The following is a 22,389-nucleotide window of genomic DNA, read 5'->3' as shown; positions in this document are numbered from 1 at the left end:
TCAGAAAACCTCAGATTGAGTTTGGGTGAAGCAACCCCACGGCGGGTGCCTTGGGCCCGCAGCGGGATCAGCCGTGCAGTGGCACATCTGGAATCATAGAATCCCAGACTGGTTTGGGTTGGAAGGGACCTCAAAGATCATCTCATTCCAAACACCTGCCGTGGGCAGGGAGACCTTCCACTTGATCAGGTTGATCCAAGCCTTGTCCAACCTGGCCTTGGACGTTTTTATCTTGTCTTGTCTGTTGCTGGATCCAACAAGGTATTAAGGACAGCACAGGTATTTCAGTCTTACTGCGGGGTTCTTTCCAAATCCTTGCCTGTTTGAGGGTAACTCCAAATTTCACAGACACTTGGAATGTATTTCCTAGGAAAATATATTAAAATAAAATGCCCAGGAAATTATCAGCCAATAGTTCAGTAAAAGTAGCTGAAAAAAGCCATACTGGCTGACTGATAAAAAGGTAGGTAACACATTTCTGCTTCTTCTGCGGTATTTGAGGCTCACTCCAAGTTTTACAAGAGAGTTATTTTTAAATTGTTGCATAACACATGTCTGTCCAATATTTCTTTCCTCAATCAAGCAAAGAAAATGCATTTGTTATTCCTGCGAGATTTCTGGTGCTTCTTATCTTATTTAGAGCCCAAAATAAAGATGCACACAAGAAGGCAAACATCAGAGAGAAGTTATTATCCATGAGATAATGCACAGCCTAATTTACCGCATATCTGAGACTGTTTCACCTGCAATAAATTATTTTGCCCAGCAGGAAAAGTCCTGTTTGACCTTCTATTTTTTTTATATTTTTTTTTCCTCCTGCAGCTGAAAACTCTGCTACTACTTCTAGGTCATGAGTTCAAATTCCACCCTGGCTGGGAGTGATTAAATATATCAATTTCTAATAGTATCTATTTGGATAATAATAGGACAGCTGTTAATGTTCATTTTTTAGGGACACTTACACGTAGTTTGGTTGTAGTCTGCGGGTCTGATCTGTCTGTGTAGTGCCCAAGAAGTACAATAGGGATGTGAATCCAGAGTAGCAGCACTCCTTGGGGAGTCTCTGGCTGGAGCAAAGCTGATCCTGGAGAAAAGTGACTTTGCCCAAATGGGACAGTCGTGAGTCATTTCTTTGAGAGAGGCAGCTGGAGGTCATTCAGGGCAATCCCACCCTTCAAAGTCAGACCCAGCAAAACTCCTTTGGGCTGCCCTGTCCCAGGACGGCAAACCCACAAAGAGAGAAGCCTGCTCTTCCTACCTTGCTCTTGCATCATGTGCAGCCGAGCCAGAACAGGAGCCACGGATCCTGTCAAGTGCCAGCTACAGTTACAGCGTTACATAAGAAACCGCAACAGTGAGGAATCACAAATCCATCACTACAGCTGGCACCAAACGGCATCTTCGCACAGGCTTAGCGGGAAAGCTGCCTCCTCAATGGGCACAGAGTGTCAAATTGTTCTTTCCCTTCTCCAGGGCAGGGTTAAGGCAATTTGGCAGAGGGCGGTAAGGGAAAAAAAAAAATTGCTCTACGTGCTCTGTGTGGGGGGTCAGGAAGCAGCAGCTTCTTTCGCAGAGATAACCTGGCACCTTTAATGAAGAAAGCACGAAAGAGGGAAAGCCATCAGAATGTGGCTTCCAGCTGTCAAATCACATCGGCCAAGTGGAGATGCATCACCCCTGAGAGCTGCGGCACCGTCAGCCCCCAGCACTTCACCGGGAGCTCTTTGGAAGAAGGCACTTGGAGTCTTTATTCTGTGAAACACCCAGCGTGCTACTGGCAGCTATAAATAATAACAACCACTCTCTCAGTATTTAGCAGCCCAACATATGTGAAGGAGAGATGCAGGAACAGCAGATGGAATGGAAGCAGTTTTCCTCTTCCTGGCTTGCTGAGCCCTCAGTGCAGAGCAGGGGTGTGTGCTCTTACCTGGCACAGGGAGCAGAATCAGTCACCCTTCTGCCTCCCTGCCCAGACTCGTGCAAGCCAGAGGTGAGACCCCACTGTCTGGGAAAGGAAAGAATTTCCCTGGGGGGATATTGGCAGTGAAGTTGCCACAGGGTGGAGGAGTCTCCTTCCCAGCAGCACTTCACCTCCGTTAGGGTCAGATGAACCTGTGACCAGTTTCCCACTGTTGGAAGGGAAGGTGTGGGACAGATAGCTGTCCCATATTGTTCCTGTTCTTCCATCGTGGGAAATTTCCAGGTTCATTAAGCAGAAACAGGGCAATCAATACTGGCTGCACGAGGAAGGAGCTGATGACATGGCCTAGACCAGGCATGGCCTGGGAGAGGCACAGAGACGGATGATCCCAGCACCTCTGCCGAACACCAGGGCTGCTACACTGTCCTCTACCAGCTGCATATCAACCTTAGCCAAAACTATGAACCACCAGTGGGATGTATCCCCAAAAAATGCCGATGAGGTCCTTGCATGCATCAAGACAAGGCATTTCCAGGGTAGCTGGGTAAGTATTCACGCAAAAGGACATCTGGAATACCATAAAGAGTTCTAAAGCCTGTTGGGAATCCAGATGTGCAACATTCCGATATCGCACGGACAACCTGGCAGCTCCTGCGGATAAATCTGGGCATGCAAAGTGTTTTCTTAACATTTCAGTCCTATCTTAGATACTCCCCAGTATTTCCTGGCATATCGAGAGAGCTTTGGCATGGCAACTGTGGAGGAGGGATGAGCAGAAGATGGTGATAATACGGGCTTCAGCTTTTGGTGTCAGGAGAACAACCACCCAGTGATCTGTATCTTGTTTGGGTGGAAATATGGTGTTAATTATCTTCATGACAGACAGATGTGGCAATTCATTTCAGCTGCTTTAGATCATACATTCCTCTGGCTGGTAGACCTCCAGAAAACAGAGAAATAGATCTTGGGGGTGAAGGAAGGAATGCCATAACAAGGACAGATGTCACTGTGAAATTTTAGTGTTGGGTTCTGCAGGGACTGAGGTTGAGATATCATCAGTGTGATATTTTTATTCTTCCGGTCTGTTCAGCTGAGCCCGTGTCATGTAAATGCAAACTTCCTCTTAAATTCGGAGGCTAAAAGGCACACCAATTGATTGGTGTTACTGCTGATTATGAATAGCCCCTGCTGATTCTCCAGCCTCTCTGCTTGTTCATATTTGTAGGAACCTTCAGACTAAGAAGTGTCTTTCCTTTCCTTCAGCTACTCCTCATCTGGGGTTTCTGACAAGTCACTGCCCATGTGCCCTTCTGACTGGAGACCAGAAACAAATGGCAAATGCATCACTAAATGCACACGAACTGCTAAAAGCCCATGGACAATGAAACCTGAAGGGCCCACAAGCAGGGGCACAGGTGCCCTCCATCCCAAGGATGGCAGTTTCTCAGTCATTCTGCAATCATTCCAAGAAGCCAGAGTGAGATCTGCATTCTGTCTTAGCTGTTAAACAGAGGTAAAACCCAGTAAGTGGCATAGAGTTTACAAGCTCAGCACTGAATGGAAGCCTTGATTCTAACAAAATAGCAAAATGTTAAAATATTATACCTACTTGGACAACTGTTGTCTACACAGATGATAGACAACCCCCTCCAACTATTACTGAACAACAGAAAAGGTTTAAACACAGAATGTAAGTGCAAAATAGCCAAAACTGAGAGGAAAAAGCTATTCCCTATATGAGAAAAAGCAAGTTTCTCTCTCAGTCTCTCTTTTTTAAAGGATGAATGCAGGATCTCTGTGTGTCACCTCAGTACTAAAGCTCTAGTAGGAATGGCTCAGAATAACATATTACAGCACTGCAAACTTGCTTCTCAGTGAGGCTCACCTCTGCAAACCCAAAACTCATACCAGGGCTTCATGCTGGGATTCTTTCTGAGGTTATTTCAGTCAATGCCTTTGTCTTGAAAAAAAACTCCTACAGCTTAACACCACAAAGACAATCCAATCCATCGCCGTCCACCACACTTTAAGGTTTCTTACAAAGTCTGTGGCAGAAAAGTTGGGAAAATTTCCGATTCTTTGAAACTTTTTAAGTTATTCTGACAACTTTTCGAAATTGACCTCAGTGTCTCTCAGCTTGGTCAGCAAGAGGGGAGTGCACAGATCTCACCAGCACATCCAGCTCCTCATCAATCACAAATTTGGCTACTAAGACTGCCATGGGGCTTGCTCAGCCCAGACTGGCCTGGTGGGACTGACACCTAACTGCTTGTGACATCACCCAGAGAGCCTCTTACTGTGGGTACTCACTTTTCACTGAGCTCTTAAAAAAGTCAGTGGTTAGCACAAATGAACCCAAGAGCAATGATTACTTTCCAACAGCAACTACATGAGCGTAAAAATGCCCCAGTAACTGTGAATGGAGGCCAGAGCAATCACCATGATCACCACTGTGATCATGTCACACACTGTTTCTAGAGAACAGCCAGAGTAGAACACTCTACATATGAGCACAACCCACATTTGGATTAAACTGTGAGCTGAGACTTTGAGACTTGCAGATGAGGCTCCTTCCTTATCACTCGCTGTGGTGTGAAGACTCAGCAGTTCTGTGCTGCACCTGGCCTGACCTCTTTTTTTCCCCCACTGATTTATTTAGCTTTCTCCTCTCTTCCTAGGCTCTGACTCTCATCTTGTATCACAGATACCAGCAATTCTGGCAGATTCTACTCAGTGGAATTGAGTGTATCCGGTCTGGTTTCTGTAAGGTCCTGTCCCTTAGAAATGGATGTTTAAGCCTTGGCTTGAGCCAAGAGCTGAGATTAAAATTCAGCTTGAGAACAGAAGGTCTGGCATTATTTTGCCTTTCTTAATAAAATGTTTCCACTGTTCTAGTTATTTACTCTCCTCTGTGGAGCACCCAGTGCTGACTAGGCAAGGGCTATCCATTAAAGGCTGTCTCTCCTCTCAGCTTAAAAGGAAGTTCCCTCTCTTTGACGGGAAGAAGGTAAGAGAAATTAATTTTTCTTTCAGCATCGCCACACCTGGGGAAAGGATCTTGCTCACAGATAACAGTGCAAGCAAATATTTTCTTTGGGAGAAAAAGAGAAAGTGAAGATCAAGGTCAGAGGAGGCAAGAGTGAAGATATGAGACTGCCTTCAAAATAACCTTCCACAGAACATGTGGGGGTGTCGTTTTATTTAATATGGAAAACATGCAAAAGCACAAAGGAGGGGCAACTGGCTTGGGGTTCACAGAGAGATAAAGGGGCTGCAAAGTCTGGCTGCACAGATATGCTGAATTCCAGCAGTACAGGATGAGACAAACAGGGTGATGTGAACAGGTTGAGAGAGACTCCCTTTACCTCTACACATTTATATAAGTAGGAGCATGGCCCAACACCTCTGTCCCTGATTTTCCTGAAGCATCTTCCCTTCCTTCCTGCTTAGGGACTCATAAGACTGTGGCTACTCTTTGCCATATGAAAATTCATATTGCTTTTGTCTCTACCAGATAACCACAAGCCCCTGCAGAGGTTCAGTGAATTTGCTGCATCTCAAGGTATGGGCCCAGCAGCAGCCTCCAAATCTGCAGAGCCCCCCCATCCCCAGGGGATCCAGATGAGTGCTGTGCACTGTGTGTATTATGATAAAAACATCATCTCACTTCTCAACATTTCAAAACACATGCAGAAGTCTTGATCACAAAATCACAACATAGTCTGGGTTGGAAGGAAACTTAAAGATCATCTTGTTCCACCATGGGCAGGGACACCTTCCCCTAGTCCAGGTTGCTCCAAGCCCCGTCCAGCCTGGCCTTGGACACTTCCAGGGATGGGGCAGCCACAGCTTTTTGGGAAACCTTTGCCAGGGCCTCCCCACCCCCACAGTAAATCAGCCAAAACAACCTCAAACCCAGCTACAAGTGCTTAAGAATCTGCATATTTGCCTCCTCACCCAGTGACTGAAACTCAACTTTCCGTGTGTCCTGTCAAAGCTCACTGGCAGGATTTTCCCTGTAGTCCCTGGTAAGACACAAAGGAGCTGAGCCCATCAAGACTAGAGGCTTTTGCTGGGATTTGCTTGGGAGTTTGGTTGTGCCAGCTTCCATAAGCATCCATTTCTCTCTACTGATCTCAGGTGGAGCCCAGAAAGATTAGCTTAAAAGTTCTATCTGATTTTTAGCAGACAGGTACTGTTACCCTATGGCACTTATTCAATGACCCCCAGGAAAACTGTCATTAATCCCTGGCTACTGATATAATTCTTAGAACATTCTCTCACTTCAGCTAGAAGTGCCCCACAAAATCATAGTAAAAGACAAAGAAATAGAACTCAGAATACTAAGTTATGTTTTGGTTTGTTTTTTTTTTTTTTTCTTTCCCATTGTGTTATGAAGTCAAAACTGGGCCTGTTTCTGTGGGAACTTGTGCTAAGGTATGCAAATATTTCAAACCAAAGCAGTCCCATTTTCCAGTGGGGGTGGGCCAGGTTTCAGGCAAAGATGCTTTCACAGCAAAACCTTGGGAAAATTCACCGTTTTCCACATTTCCAATATGCCAATATTCATCTCATGCTGAGTGCCAGCAATTGTTTGAACAAGGCTACAACCCAAGAAAGCACTTAAGCACATGCTTAACTTTCAGCACATGAGTAATCTCAGTGATGTCCTGGGTTTTTGTTAGATTCATTACTGTTAGTTACCTTGAGTTTTTAAATCCATAGGGACAATTTGCATCTTCTGAGCTGTATAATTGGGCTGTGAAAGGGATGGGAGCTCATGATTACTGAATTGTTAATTAATCATTTTTATTATATTTAAATATGCTTTAGAAGACCATAATGATGTATGCTTCCTTGATATTAGCTGTACTAATTAGATCATCTTTTCTAAATTAGAGTGCAGTTTTCTTAGCAGGTTTCCTTTTATCTGGTGTTCATTTTTCAAATGAGCTTCATGTTGTTCCCACAGATGAATGAATCACTTCCAGGGAATCATGTTATGCCAAAGATGTTTTTCTTACTGTAGAATGCCTATGGGGAGATCGTAGATCTCCTTGAAATTAGTAAATATTTTGAAGTTGGGCTTTCCTCAACAATCATGCATTCTTTGACTAGATGAGTGTAACTGTGTCTGGGATGAAACTCAGTTCCTACAACAAACCAGTGCATTTGGCATGTTTACCAAGTCAGAACAATCTCACACCAACACAACTCGAAAATAGAAAACAGAAGTGGTTGAAACACATTTATATACCTGAACATGCAAGTGTATTTCTTTGCACTCTTCCTTTAGCAGATAATTAGTGCTTTGGCATCGAAAGCCCTGCTCTCTCCTTCTCCACCAAAATATTACTTTCAAAAGATTCCCTGGGAAATGATGACCATGTCACTCCAGAGGTCCTCAGTTAGGTTAGCCTAAATATTAAATTTATCATTGTAATATCCTTTCTGGTTAAGGAAAACCTGAATTATACATCTCTGCACAACTAGTCCAGAAATTTTTCAAAAACTATCCATGAAATCTCAAGCTATTCACTCAAGCATGATGCTCCTGGTTTCAGAGAGAAACCATGAGAACATCCTGTTTTGGTAATTCGTGGCATGTCTGTCTAGCTCAACATCCTCACAATCACTTGGAATGCTGGACATTACCAGGATGGGAAGAAAAGAGCACTGTTTTGATCTGAACAAGGTGATCCAGCTCTCTGGAAAGCAGTTACTCACGTGTCAACAAATCTCCTGCTGAGGTTTGAGATGACAACTGGAGATCCAGACTGGAAAGGAGGGTCCCGAACGACTTTGTACTGGATGGGTTTGCAGTCTGCACACAGCGTGCTGTGAGGGACAGAGCTCAGCATGGCAGCATCGATCTCCAGGTGCTCATCCAGGGTGTAGATCTGGATTCCATACACCTCCTCACCCACTCGTCCCGCATCCAGCTTTATGGTGAGTGGGATGTCACAGAAGACGTTCTGCGGCCCGAGGGAAATGTTCTTGCCGCTGACGGTGAGCAACTTGATGTCATTCACTGCTCCACTGGAGTCCCAGTCCGGGGAAACAAATGTCACCCAGACTGTGAGGGACTCTGGAGTCAGGGGATAACGGAACTCCAGCTGCAGGTAGCAGCCCTGGGGCTCGGGACAGGCTGGGGGCACTGTGTGTTGGTTGACTGCCGAGTTGGGGCTCCATGTCCTGACGCTGGATTTACAAGGCTGCTCCACGTCAGGGTGCCCTGGGAAGAAAGGAGGAAGCAGAGAGAGGGCAAAAAAGAAGTTAAAGATTATGGGTTATCACTGGCATCGGTTTTAAAAGACAGACTGGTGGCAGGAGAGCATATCTGTCCAGGAAGATGATTATTTACTTGAGCAGATCAGGCATGGCCAGCGTGGGGAAGAGCATAACACCTCTCCTGGCCAGCTGAGAGACACAAACCCAGCTTAACTGCCCAGCTGGAGAAGACACTACACAACACACACTGCCAGGGCATTTGGTCCTGAATTTCCTATTTCTAGTGTCTTTCCCTGTGCCAAACAATGATATTTTCCACCCCTTCCACTTGGTAATTTACCTGATAAACAGAGTCACTTTGCCTTCAGTTCACCTCCTACTATTCCCTTGACTCTCACTCTAAAATACAATCCTTTCCTCTTTAACAAAGACAAGAATAGAGCTTTTGTTGGTTCCAAGAAGCTGTTGCACTGTGCTGTTCAGGGGCAACTCCTGTGACATTTACACACTGGTTTTTGGAGGCACAAGGAGCACAGGTCTGAGCTGTCTCTTTGAGCTTGTTGTGATGAAACAACAAGCACTTGTACTTTTACGTTTCTCACCGGTGGCTGTGTTCAACTACATGGGAGGTAGTGCTAAGAACTAATGAAAGCCACAATGCTTGCTGGGTTCCCAAATACTATGGTAACATTACAATTTGGCATGGAGTCATGGACTGCAAGATCCAGAGAGGTCAGATGGGTGGAACAGTTGGTAACAGAATCCAGTGAGAGCTATAAATACCCTATTCCTTCCCAAATAATCACACAAAAAGGGAGCAAGCATAACAGGGAGGAGGAAAATACAGAAAAGAAGGAAGGGAAAAGTAAAGATAAAGAAAGGTAAGGAGAGGAGAGAAATGGAGAAGGCAGAGGGAAAAAAAAAAGGAGAGCACAGCTGTTTGCAGCTGAGGAAGAAAGCAAGATAAAACACTGGGCAAACATGGACAAACAGGACATCACTACTAATTTAAAGAGAAAAGGGCAATGTGTGAAGGTTATTCTTATTGTCTGTGATCCAATGAAGTGTTAGAAATGCACCTCTTTTGTCAAGGATAAACAGCTCAGGGAGTTCTCCTGTTCCTACCAAATGAACCCAGATGCAGAATAGATTTCCTGGCATCTCAGGCAATCCTCCTGTGATCCAACACAACTGCCCTGCAGATGCCCAACTTTTAATGCTTCTCCCTCACTCGCACACACCCACAGCCCTCCTCCTTCCTCATGTGGCACAGAGTGGTGGGAATGCCACTGAGCTCAGCGTCTGAGGGACCACAGCAGTGATACAAGTTGAAGAAAGCCAGAGGTCCATTTAGCACGCTCGAGTTTTACCCCTTGGCAAGCTCCCGAGCCCTGTGTATCATCACTCTGAGCAGCCAGTGCCCCACTCAGCTCCCGTTATCCCCCATCGCTCCTGCCCGCGCGGGCTCGGCTGAGCCCTCCCGTGACTTTCTCCCAGACTCGCAGCAAACTCCTGACTGCAGCCCTGAGAAGGCGTTTTTTAAACTCCAGTATCTCGGAAGGCTTTGGAAAGGTCTGTGAATCTCTCCACTGCCATCTCACAGAGAGGAAAATGGAGTTAATGGCTCACAGCCCGGTACAAAAGTGGTGCCCGCTTGGGATCCTGCAAATTCACCTCTGGCAGTTCAAGGGCTCTGTTAAGACGTAAAAACCAAACAAACCTACATGTTTGGTGTGATCTCTGGAGATACAAGAATTGGACTCAGCCTCCAGGGAGCTTAGAGCAAATCATTACCCCAAAATGGGAGCCAGATTGCATTCATTCATACACTGAAAACCTCAGTGAAGCTGAGATAAAGAGGCTCTTTCTTAAATAGCATCAAACACTTTAGAACTGGGTAAGAAACATTCATTTAATTGTAGAAGAGGATGAAAATCCTATTTCATGCAACTGGATTTCTAGAGACGGGTAAGGACTCTCAAAATTACAAATATTTGTATACGAGAAGAAATGGTGTAGAATTTATTCTTTCCCTCTGCACTCAGGTTCTGAAAATCCTTTGGCTTATGAGATAATCAGCTAGATCAGTCATAGAACCATCATGTCTTGCCTGACACAAAACAGGCATGTGAGGTTTGTGAGGATAAGCCAAACCCCACCTCCTGGTTAGAGAGCAGGGGTGGCAGGCTGGGAGTTCCCCAGAACATTGTCCCCAGCCACAGCCTGGTGTGTCAACCCTTCATCATGCAGTTAACTACAGTGGCTGGGATAAAAGTCCTGGCATTGTTCTGGCACATGGACAGAGCCTGAGAGGCCAGCTGGAATCAGCAGTGGCTCAGGACGTAGCTGCTGTCACAACTGCAACTCACCTGCCACATTTTAGGTGGTCAAGACAAAGGAACCATCCTGTGAGACTCCAATGTCCAGCTGAGACATTTCCCCTTGTAAATGAAGAATGAATGGGTCTCAAGTGAAATAATGGCCCCTGGGAAAGGCAGGGCACTAGAGCAGCCTAAGGCAGCAACAGTTTTAATTATATTCTCACACTTCTCTCAGTCAGTAGTGAGCCAGGCAGTAGGAACTGACTGATATATGCATATATTGCACAGTAGGCAAAGGAACACTCTGGTCTTGAGCCAAAATCACCTTTCTTATATAAAACCCTCCTTTGACCGGCTTCTGGAGGTGCTCTGGGGTTTGTTTATCCAGCAGGTGTTGCTGGTGAGAATCCAGGCAGGTTAAAGCTTTCTAGTCCTGTGGTGAAGGCAAGGAGTAAATCAGAACTGCTGGATCTCCAGTGCCTTCCCAAAACCACTGCCAAGGGGCGAACAGCCCCTCATGCAAGGGCCACAACTGGCTGAGACAGAGCCACAAAATCCCTCAGCCTGGCGGCTGGATCCCACCATGCTCAGGAACACGCAGGGCACTAGGAAGGACCCAGACCACTGCTGGTATCAGCTTCTTGGGGCAGCAGCGTATTTGTGCTGCGAGACCTCAGGAAAATGAGATCAGACCAACCAGGTTCCGAGCGGCTTCGGAGGCACATGAGGAATGTGGTTTTCTGGTCGGAAGCTGGATGAGTCCTACAAAACATTTTCCATGAGTGCCGTGTCAGATTTTCAAATGAGCTCATTTTGGCCACCATTAGGCCTCTTTTGTCTTCACTTTCCACGAACGTTCAAGCAGTGGAGATTTACACCCATGAGCTCCTGCAGAAAGTGAATTTAAAGCTTGCATGCTTTGGTACTCACAGATTGACAATTAAAGAAGCCAGACTATGATCTAACTCTGCTATTTGTAACTCAGACCAAGTGAAAATAGGCAGAGATCCTGAATGTCAGGGAGTGTGGCAGAAAATCATGGAGCAACAAACACCATACACTTGCTGTATTTTCCACCTTAAAGTGGAGACAACTCAACAAGAGGACAGGATTCCCTAATTTATTTTTTTTTTTAACAGAGCAATGACACCACAGCAATTGAATGAGACAGATAAGGATCAGACTGCACCCTTCATAGTTAAGAACATGCAGGCACACTCTGCAAGGAGAGGAAATTAAATGCAAAATGCCACTGAGTAATAAATCTTAGAGTAGCTTGGTTTCTCTAGGAATGATGCTGCTGGCAAGACGTGTGAGATCCAGAAGTTTTCAAATCAAAGGTCGTTGCAGAAATTTTGATGGAACTGCACATTTCAATGGAATATGCAGTCCTTTCAAAATCAAAACACTTCGCAAAATTGGGTTTATTTGGACAAAATTTTATTCTGGAAGAGAAAATGGCAAGAAAGTTCTAACACTATTGGAACATTGTGTTTTGACATTTTTGGAAGAATTCTTTTCACTTTTGCACCTTGAAACTTTTTCCATTTTGATATTCAAAGTTGCTTTTGCCCTAGATTCTATACTAAAAGGGTATATTTTCAAATGTCATAATTTAACCAAAGTTCACAAAAGAGCAATTCTATGAGCTAAACAAAACATTTTGGCCAGCCTCAAACACTTCTTGTTTTTAATTTTCCTCCTTGGAGAATTTCAAAAGTTTCAAGTTTTGTTCCAAATGAAACCAGGTTTCAAAGTTCTGTAATGCTTGGCTAAGTGGAAATTCCACCTTCCACCCTGAACTACTACTGTAAGCCATCCAAACTTCACTAATGCTGTTTGCTGGATAATCCAGTCACACTCGCAGCCAGAGCGCTGCTTCCCAGGATAGAGGATCCACTCAACAGGCAGGTGTGCTCTGAGCTGTGCCCTGAGTCTTGGATGTCATGGAGTCACAGAGTGGTTTGGGTTGAAGAAACCCTAAAGCTCTTTGTTCCACCCCCTTGCCATGGGCAGGGACACCTTCCACTAACCCAGGGTGCTCCAAGCCCCGTCCAACCTGGCCTTGGACACTTCCAGGGATGGGGCAGCCACAGCTTCTCTGGGCAACTTGTGGGATGAGTTGGAGTGAAACACAACCTCTGCTGGGCCCTGGGACATGGGTGTGTGGGGCAGGGGACTCTTGTCTCATCAAGGAGTGGGGACCCAGCTCGCTTCATGTGCTGACCTTGGGATGAGGGAGGGCTCCTGGGTGCCAGCACTAAATGTATCACCACATTATCACAAATAATCTTCCTTGCAGAACAATTCCCACATGCTCTAGCTGCAGGACAAAGAAGCCCTTAAGGCAAGGAGGTATTTGTATAATGACTCTGCAAAAGCCAGGGGTTGGCCTTGGGGTTCAATGAGCCCACCTGCGTGCTTTCAGTGAAATCTGGGCCTGGAATGTGCTGCTCCCAAAGGAACAGCCCCTGATGGACAGACTGAAATAATACTCCGCTCTTTCCAAAGCATGATTTGTGATGACTGACCTCTGCCTGGTACAATCTTTAAATATGCTCCACCACATCCAGCTACTTACGGAGCGGAAGGTACACGTGGAGGAGAGTTAATGATGGAGATCTAATGGCACTGTACAACCAGCCCTGCAGACCATTCTCCCTCCAAGAGAAGCAATAAGAATGACTTGCAAAACACCCTGAACTAGAGAGGGCCTGACACAGTCACCTGCATTCCTGCTGCAGAGCACTTGCCCAAAGGGCAACCTCTTTCCAGCCTGGCTGCTGCTGCAGCCCTCTGCTACTCACTACAAGCAAAGGCAGCAGAAATCAGGCCCAAATAAATAACAATTCTTCACTTTTGGAGTTGGAGTAGAGGGAGTAAACAGCTCCCCTGAGGAATTCGTCTGGCAGATGTGAATGGTCAGCATTTCTTGGCACTCTGCTGCTTTGTGAAATTCGTGTTCAGCTCCTGGAATTCACTTAATTCATGGGCAAGGGCAGGACCCGGGGGCCAAAACACAGGTATTTCAGCCATGGCATTACCCCAGGGCACAGCCTTTCTCTGTCCTCTAGTTTTGTTCACGTTACACACCAGTATAATCAGTCACTCTCTCTCTCCTGGATTTTCCCACTGCCTTTGTGGCTCTCCTTTGACTTTGGCCTTTCTTGTCCCCCACCAAGTCTTTGCCCCCAGCTCTGTGACTCACCTTCTGCTTCCCGTGGGCTCCAGTGCCCCGAGGGATCGCAGGGCATCGGGGAAGAGGCGCTGAAGGCATATTGCACCAGGACTCTTCCTTCCGCACACAGATCACATGCTGATCCCACTTCTCTAGGAGGCCAGGAAAACAGGAAAACACACCAACTTAGTAACAGCTGAATGAGCTGCTTATTCAACTATATTAAAAGCAATAAGACTTAGAATTCAGGTCCACTTAACCCTCTTTTTCTCAAGGCACCGACAAGAGTGTTTTCTGATGCTGACCTTCTGCAGATTTCAGCTAAGAGCCCATGTAGACAGCATTTGTGTGCCCTCCATCCATCACAAAATGTCAGCAATCTGGGATATCACATTCACCTATATTTTTGCTTGCTTTTTTTCCCTCTGCACTAGATCAAACCCCGACAAAAGAAAATACATGCTGCTTAGTGTTTAGAGCAGAGAAACCAGCCTCAGGAGATTTCAGATCTATTTCTGCTCCCATCATGGATTTATTTATTGCTTAAACTTGTAGTACCTCTAGGATTGTGAGGGCTTTGGGCATTCTGATGGTTAGAGGAAAGGGTGAAGTCCCAGGCTCTGAAACCATCAGACAGAGCTGCTCTATGAAGCGCAGCTTTGCTAACTATGCAAGGACCTGCTCTTGGAGGTGTCTCACAGCCCTGATCATTACAAGCCTGGAAAAGGAGTGGGTTATGAACATATAGAATAGAATATGCCCTAATTTTTTTTTTTTTCCCAGGGGAAACAGGGGTCACAAAATTTGGAAACCTTGTCTGACCTAGAATGTGTGGCTATTCATCCCAGTAAGCTGCTTATTATTCAGAGTTCATTGCTCTGCTTTATGTAACACTTCCTGCTAAAAAGGAAAGTTAAAAATTAATTATCCTAATGATCAAATGCACCTAGGAAAGGACAAGTTTGAGGCAAACAATTTGTGTGTAACACAGTGTACTCTCTACATGACCCAAGGAAGTATGGATTGAGTCAATTACTGTAATAATTTATATCAACTATTACAATCAGCTATGCAAATTTTCGCCATCATAACCAGCACTGCATGATTTGTTTCAGCACTGCTTTGAAGAGGGCACTGTGATCCTCAGGCAGAAGTTATTTGGGATCCTCAGTGAGGACACCAGGATTGTAAATTTACTCTCCCAGCCCTCCCCAGGCGTGCCATCGCCTTTCCCTTTGGTGGTAGGGATGGCATACACTCAGCTGCTCCACAGCTTAGCATCTCCCATTTGTTGACAGGGATCCATTTGAAAGTCAGCTTTCTGTTGGCTTCATTAGGCAGAAGCAGGGATTGTCAAAGATGGGACTTGGAATGAAATGAGTGGTAAGACTCATACCCATTCCAGTGTGGCCACCCCCACAAGGAGACAGCAAATGGCTGTCTCAGGCAGAAGGGGATGCACCTGCTGAAAATACCTGAAGGATTAAATGTGACAATAAGGTAGAATAAAGAAGAGGGAGGCAAAGATGTCCTCCTCTTCCTTGTATCATCTGTAACGCTTTTAATAAAAAATTTGGGCTTGTCGTGAGCAATTTCTCTCCATGTCCCATTTTACCCACCTGCACTACTGGCATGACACTGCCTCTCTATTTCATTTCTCAGCTGTCTATTTAGCAGTGGTTTAAGTGTCTAACTCAGCTTGCCTGAATAATATATGCAAAAAAAAAAAAAAAAGAAACCAGAATAATAGGTAGTGAAAAATCAAGATGTAGAATTATTGTTGTGCAGTTATTTTTCAGACACATCCACCACCAGTCAGGATAGAAGTCCCTGCAACAATAACCTTTCTTCAGTTTCTCTACAAAGAGACTCCTGCATTAGCACTTGGTCCTGGATGAGGACAGGGCTCTGAAAGCCAAGTTTCCACAATTAGGACTGCTTTTCACTCAAATTAGCAGCTATACAATTTCATCACAGGCTGCCATGGTGGAAAAAACAGTAGGCTTATGGACAAACATTTCCTTTTACCAGTGAGGACTTGGAGGTAAGAGAAATCACAAGGAGCATCATGTGGGAAAGGCTATGAGCAAACTTTCTCTTTTTACTTTTCCAATTCAGGAGCCAGACTCAACCCTGATGTAACTACACTGGCTGAAAGGACTTACACGGGGGATGACTCCTGGGTTAAAGTTTTTGGTCTGCAGACTCTTGCACACAAATCCTACAAACAGCCATGAATTTCCAGCCTAATTATGGAATCACATTTACAGGCTTATGAAAATCTAAGCCTGATCCTTACACCTTATGCAGCCACGGACAACAAGGAAAAATGAGCATAAATTGGTTCAAAACACTATTAATTAGGAGTGATAGCATATCTGCCACCTTATACACCAGGGCACATGACTCCCCAAAGTGCAGGGTAATGGAAAATCTAGACTTCTCTGTTTTCTAATAAGCCAAGTAGTGGGGAAATTCCAGCTTATGAAGTTCAGAGCACAGGAGGAATTCATTCCTACAGCATGATATTTCAGTGAAGTGGATTCAAAATCTAAAGATTACTAGTGAAAAACAGACAATTTCCTTCAGGGCCAGCACCAGTTCAGTGGGCAACTCAAAACCACTAATTGCTTTGGGTAAAGAGTGCCTGTTTTTAGGCTAAATTGTAGCTGCTTACTTGAAATTCAGAATCAGTGCTCTCCCTTCTAAGGTACTGAAACTTTCCATCAAGGTTTAAGTGAGTGATTATCAAGCCCAGTCATCTCAATCTGGGACACCACACTGACCAAAATATTTGCTTGCTAAGAATGAGATAGCATCAGATTCATGGAAATTAATGCAGTCACCTCAATGAAAACTTGGAAGAGAAGATGCATTCAAAGTTTTCTGCCCAGGCAGAATTTGCTGCAGAGCCCTATTACAATAACTGTTTACATCTGCCTGTGCATATCAAACAGGAGAACAGTCAATGGACGAACACATCTAATGGATGCAGCCAGGAAATGAAGAGGCTTCTCTTTTTCTCACTTGTTTTCACTTGTTTCGTTGGCTCTGTTATTATTTTATTATTACATATTATTATATGTGCATGCAACATTTTTTCATGCTTTTTTGAAAGGGAGGATGGAGAATGGTAAGTATTCCAATCCCACGTGCAATAGCTACAAGAAGAAATGCTGGTTCTTGACATATTTGATTATTAGAGATGTTTGGAAGCTCAACCAGCTGCTGGACTTGAGGGTCAAAGCATGTTGGCAAATTTATGTGCAGGTGAACGACTCCCTAGAGTGAAAGAGCAAACATCAATTGAACACTCTAAAGAGGCAAGGAGGGCCTACCAGGAAGAAGATTTTACTGCTGTGCACAGCTCATGTATCTACTCTTGCCAAAGTGTGAGAACACAGGATAGCCAACCCCAAATTAACAGGAATCACGAGCCAACATTGCTCTCTGTCCCTAAATCCACATAATTAATCAATAGGACACCCTATGAGAAAAGCACCTAATGCACCTGTGGCAGAGTTGCACCTAACCATGAGAAAGGCACATGGTCTTTACTTCCATGCTTCCTCTCCCTTCAACCACAGACCTGTCAGGACCTCACACACACAGACACAGCCAGCCCAGTGCTGCATTTTTAAACAGAAGGCTAAATTTTCTCTCCCTGACTTTCATTAGGCAGAGGTCACTGCCTATGCACGGTTCTGGAGAATAAAAGAGACATAAAAGGAACTTGAGTTACGCCTACAGTAGCATTGTAATTTGGATCAGGAGCGAGCTGTTGAAGTGACACTCCTCCCCCTGCCCACTTACAGCACTTGGGTCGGTCCTGTGGCATGGAAGCTGGACCAGTTTTGGAGAAACCAGACTGGAGATGTGCTCCAGGACCACACCTGATGTGCTCCCACCACTGGTGCCATGGGGCACCAGGAACACCCCAGAACCCCTCCAGTGTTGACGTCAGGTCTTCATTAACCACTGTTTTGCACTGGAGATCTACTTGTATTGGGCCACAATACTTGCTAATGTAGCCAGAGCCATTCATGCTTTGAAGGCCCTTTTACACTGTCAAAACAGCAAGGAAGGGGCCTCTGTGCATTAGAAACCAGGCCCAAGGCACTCAGCAGCTGAGTATCAGTCTTCTGTTTTTTACATGAATAGTCCCATTGAGGTGAATGAGTTTATTCATTCAAGTGAGGCAAGTAAAATTTGGGCCATGGTGTGCACTTTGTGTAAAAATATCTGCAAAGATTTACAGTATTCCCACACACAGATAAGATTATACTTGGCCAATTTTACCTCCTACTTGTCTTGCACAGTGACCCAATTTCACAAATTGATACAGGCATGTGGCTCTAACCGAGCAGAGCTGGACACAACAGTACTGGAAGTTCAGCACGTGAGCCTTTCCAGGATTAGTCACTCCAATAATACTGTCATCCTTGTTTTGATTAACAGATCAAAAATTTGGGCATGTTTGAGACAGGATCATTTATATATTCCAGTGACATTTTTAAATGGTCACGGCAACATTTCTGTTTCCATCAGCAATGGGAATCTCATTTTAACAAGGAATTGGACTCAAAGTATTTGAGGCTGTCTCTTTAAATCTTTTCAGTAATACTGAGCACACAGATTTGAAAGCCCAAAGGAGGTGCTTTTTTTTTTTTTTTGTCCTGGAAAATCACTCTTTATTTAACATATGATAACTCTGTTATGAAATTTTAGATTTAGCAGGCTATCCGCTGTGTGTTATTTAAGAAGCAAGTAACTAGAGGTTATTAAGAACATATTGATTGAGTTATAAGAAATATGTAATAAAGGCATATTTGGTTACATAACAATTAACTCTGCATCAATGTGTTTTTAAGAGGCAGATGGCATTTATTTAACACACAAAAAGCATCTTCTGAAATCTAAATTAAATTGGAGAAATTTAATTTGCCTAAAAATGATTACGGGCTAAAAAAATTCTGAATTAATTTTCAGAACTTCACAAAAGTCCTTCTCACAGGTCAGGAATAAAAGGATTCAGTTACAAAACTTCAATTAAAGCAAACACTGCTCAGAGCACAAGACCTGTCTTTATTGATTCCTATTAGGGTTTGATTACCCTCCCCATATCAATCTGCAATAAAGGTGGAAAATCTCATCTGAACAGGAAAGAACAGCTCTCTGCCCTGTGGGATAAAGTGTAAGCTGGGCACTGAAATGGCCAGGGTGTCCTGGCAGTGCTGGAAGGAGTTTCATCCCTGATGGAGGCTTTCAAGGTGCTCTCCCAGCACAAAGCAGCAGTGCTGAGGCAGCTCTTTGGGTGTTAATACGCTTGTAAATTCGGCCTCCTGTGCTCTGAACTGCCTGGCTCCTGAAGGACACTCCAAGTTTGCTCTCTATAAAACAACAAAGCAGAAGGTGGAGAAGAAATGCAAACAGGGGAGGTGAGCTAATGGTAATGCGAGAAGGTCAATCATTTAGGAAGTTCTCTGCCAGGACTCCACAGCTCCTGCAGCTCATCCTAGAGCTGTGTAAGAGCACTTAGGTGAACTGCCCAGTTGCTCAGCTCATCCTGGGGCAGAGCTGCTCTGGCTGTGGGCTGCACTGTGCTGCAACTCCTGTCCAGAGCCCAACATTCACCTAATTTTTAATTACTGATATCACATATTGCATGTCTATAAGACATAAACACACATACACCCCTGCTCTGACCTACAAGATGGAACTCATGATATTCAGGGGGGTCTTTGATATTTGAGTCTTTGATTCTGCCTTGCACAATTCCCGTCTCAGACCCAGAGCTCAGGGAAGGAGGGAGCATCTGTCCCCATCCCCAGCCCAGCCACCTCCTTGCCCTGTGAGACTCCACAGCTCATGAGCTCTGTGTTGTCACAGGAGCAGAAACAAGATCCACTTTGTCCTTGCCAAGGAAACATGCGAGAGGAGGAGGGGGGGGGGAACATGCAGGCAGAGCCGAAGCCCACAGGTATTTGTGAGCAGCAGGAATCACAGGGCTGGAATCTTTGATTGAAAATTCCTCCCGTAACATATGGAGAAAGATTTGCCCTTTCCATGGCAAATCAATGGCCTTCAACTGAGTGCTACAGGCTGAGAAAGGAAGAGCAGACAACAGATCAATAACCTCCTCAGTACGAACCAATTTAGGAAAGAGCCCGAAGACTGAGCAGAGCACATGATCAAGCTGTGATCCCGGAGCAGGGTCCCTATTTCTCCCTTTCCCATCAAATTCAGCACGAGAGTACAGATCAGTGAGTGATCACCTTTCAAAGAAGTGGCCATCGATGGGTGGAAACCACTCCAGGGTGACGGCGGTGGAGGTCCGAGCCACGATCTGGGGGGCAATGGCAACAGGAGCTGGTTTCTTGGTGGGCTGCCAGCTCTGGTAGACGAGGTCCAGGTAGCAGTGCATCCTGGCCACTTGGTTGGGAGTGAAGGAGTCAGTGCAGTCATCGTCTGGAATTAAAACAGAAGCCACATTAGCCATGTGGGAGAGGAGGCGGGAGCAAGAGAATTACGACCTGGTGAACAGCAGCTTCTTGCAAGGGCCAGGATGGGCTCTCAAAGCACTCAAAAGTTAATGGTCTGTGAACAAATTAGCACAGCCATCACTTGTGAAGGCAGGGAAAGGAAACAGAGGTTTAAAAGGAAAAAAAAAAAATTAAGTTGTTTAACGTTCCCTCCCTCTGACCTGGGATACACCTGAAGCACCTAAAGATCATCCCTAGATGAGACAGAGACACGTGGAGGTGAAGGAACAGAAAGCCTCAGTGCAGCACCTTCTGGCCAGAATTGGGGCTATCAGTGGACCTCTGGGTTTAAAAGAATTTAACATCTAAAAGAATGTCTCTGAGAAAGGAGGAAAGAGCAAAGGATGGCTGGTGTCAGGATAACGCACTGACTGGGATTCATGCAAACTGTAGGTGACAAGCTTTTTCAGATTTCTTAGATTAAAACACCACAGAACTTTAAAAATACAAAAATTTTAAAATTCTTAAATTTTCTAATGAACAAATAAAAATGTTCTGAAAGATCAATTTAGAACTACAAGCAATCATTGCAAACACTGATTAAAATGTAAATTCTAGGTGCAGTTATATAACTGAACCTGAGATTAGCTCAGATGTTTAGGGTCTGTTGCTAATAATGCCAAGGCTGCAGGTTCATTTCTTGTATGAGTTGTTCACTTACGAGTTGGACTTGAAGATCTTTGTGGGTCCCTTCCAACTCAGAATATTCTGTAAACTTTAGTTCTATGAAGACTCTCTCCAATTACCACTATGATTCTAATGCCTTTCTGAACTTTTAACAGAAGTTTTTTGATATTTCACGTTTCTTTTTCATTCAAAATGAAGAAATAACTTTGCTGGATGATTTCCCATAAATACCCATTTCTCATTTCATCTTGTTTTCCTTCAAACATGATTTGGCAACAAGAACACATCGAGTGCCCTCTGAACACCATACAACTTTACAACTACAATGCCCCAGAGAAGGAGAAAATTGCTGTTTCTCTATTGTGCAGATCACAGAGGGAATAAATACGTTGTGCAAAGTCACCCAGAAAAGCTACACTGAGGAACTTGATGTTAGCACTTCAACCATTTCTCTGGTACTTTTCCCATCAGATGCAAAGCCCTTAAAAACACAGAGTGTTTCTTCACATGTGCCTGCAGAGCTCCCAGCTCGGCCCAGCTCGGTCCCAACTGGGACCTGTGCACGCTGCTCTGACACAAACAATGACAGCTCTGCACAAGTCAACTTCTGCACTTCTCTGGGAAGATGCAGGTCACCAAAAGCTGCTCAGGGACACTGGAGGTTCAGTGTTGTCACAGAGTCACGGGATGCTCTGATGTTCTGAAGTCTGTGTGGTGGCACTCCAGAGGAACAACAAAAATTATGAATTTGTTCTAAGGAGAAGTGTGTATTTGATGGGTAATTTTAAAACCTGACCACACCTTCCCAGAGATGCAAGCAAAAGGAGACAGGTCCAGTTGGGATTCTGCCCCAAAAGCAGCCCCCACCCGCAGCAAGGACACACCAGTTCATGTGTTCTCCTCCATCTCTCCCAGTTCCACTGAGCAGGGACTCTCCTCTGATCAAACATGAACAGACAGACAGACATCACCCACTTGACAACGTCTACAGCTCCCTGAGGGTATGCAAAAAGCTGCTTTAATATGACACCTCTGCATTTCCTCAATAATTATCGATGCTCTACCCCTGAGAGCGCTGTGAAAGCCATAAATATTCTTCACAGAAGCACAGAAGGGGACAAAGGCCCTTAATAGCCATCATAAAGGAACAGTAAAATATATACAGGACAAAGCAGTGAAACAATGGTACAGGAGAAAGATGACCTGCGTTCCCAATGTGTTTAAACATCAGCACAGACTGTGTCTTGGGGGTGGGGAAGGGAGAAGAGGAAAGGAGAGGGAGAAAGGTGTTTCACTGTATATCAAGAAAGGCTCCAGATCCTCAGATAAAGTAATAATTAGAGAAATTCAAGACTTTGCTGGAATGATTATTCCAACAGAATTCAGAGGCAGAATTTCTAATGATTTCATGAGAAGTTGTCTAAAAGACCAACTTATCTTTTATTCGGGAACAGCACTGATATTTGGACTTGTAAAAACAATTTACAAGTCCTGTTTCTCACACTACTTAATCTTCTGGAGATCGTAACTTGATATTCCAGGGAAATAAAAGTTACCCATTAAGTCAGT

General features: G+C 44.7%; 1 protein-coding gene across 1 annotated transcript in view; it reads right to left on the bottom strand.

Moving 5' to 3' along the window:
* PAPPA (pappalysin 1) overlaps window positions 1–22,389 on the bottom strand; it is a 172,833-nt gene that overhangs the window by 93,270 nt on the left and 57,174 nt on the right. Inside the window, exons 6-8 of the mRNA XM_027896673.1 lie at window positions 19,927–20,119; window positions 13,682–13,803; window positions 7,649–8,156 (exon numbers count right to left, since the gene is read on the bottom strand). Coding sequence (XP_027752474.1) covers window positions 7,649–8,156; window positions 13,682–13,803; window positions 19,927–20,119 — 823 coding nt within the window. The remainder of the gene's footprint in view (window positions 1–7,648; window positions 8,157–13,681; window positions 13,804–19,926; window positions 20,120–22,389) is intronic.

Source organism: Empidonax traillii, unplaced genomic scaffold (genome assembly GCF_003031625.1).
Source record: "Empidonax traillii isolate 1590-97213 ecotype Southwest subspecies unplaced genomic scaffold, ASM303162v1 scaffold510:size820377, whole genome shotgun sequence".
Classification (NCBI taxonomy): Eukaryota; Metazoa; Chordata; class Aves; order Passeriformes; family Tyrannidae; genus Empidonax; species Empidonax traillii.
The sequence above is the reverse complement of the archived record's forward strand: the minus strand, read 5'-3'. Positions and strand labels throughout refer to the sequence as shown.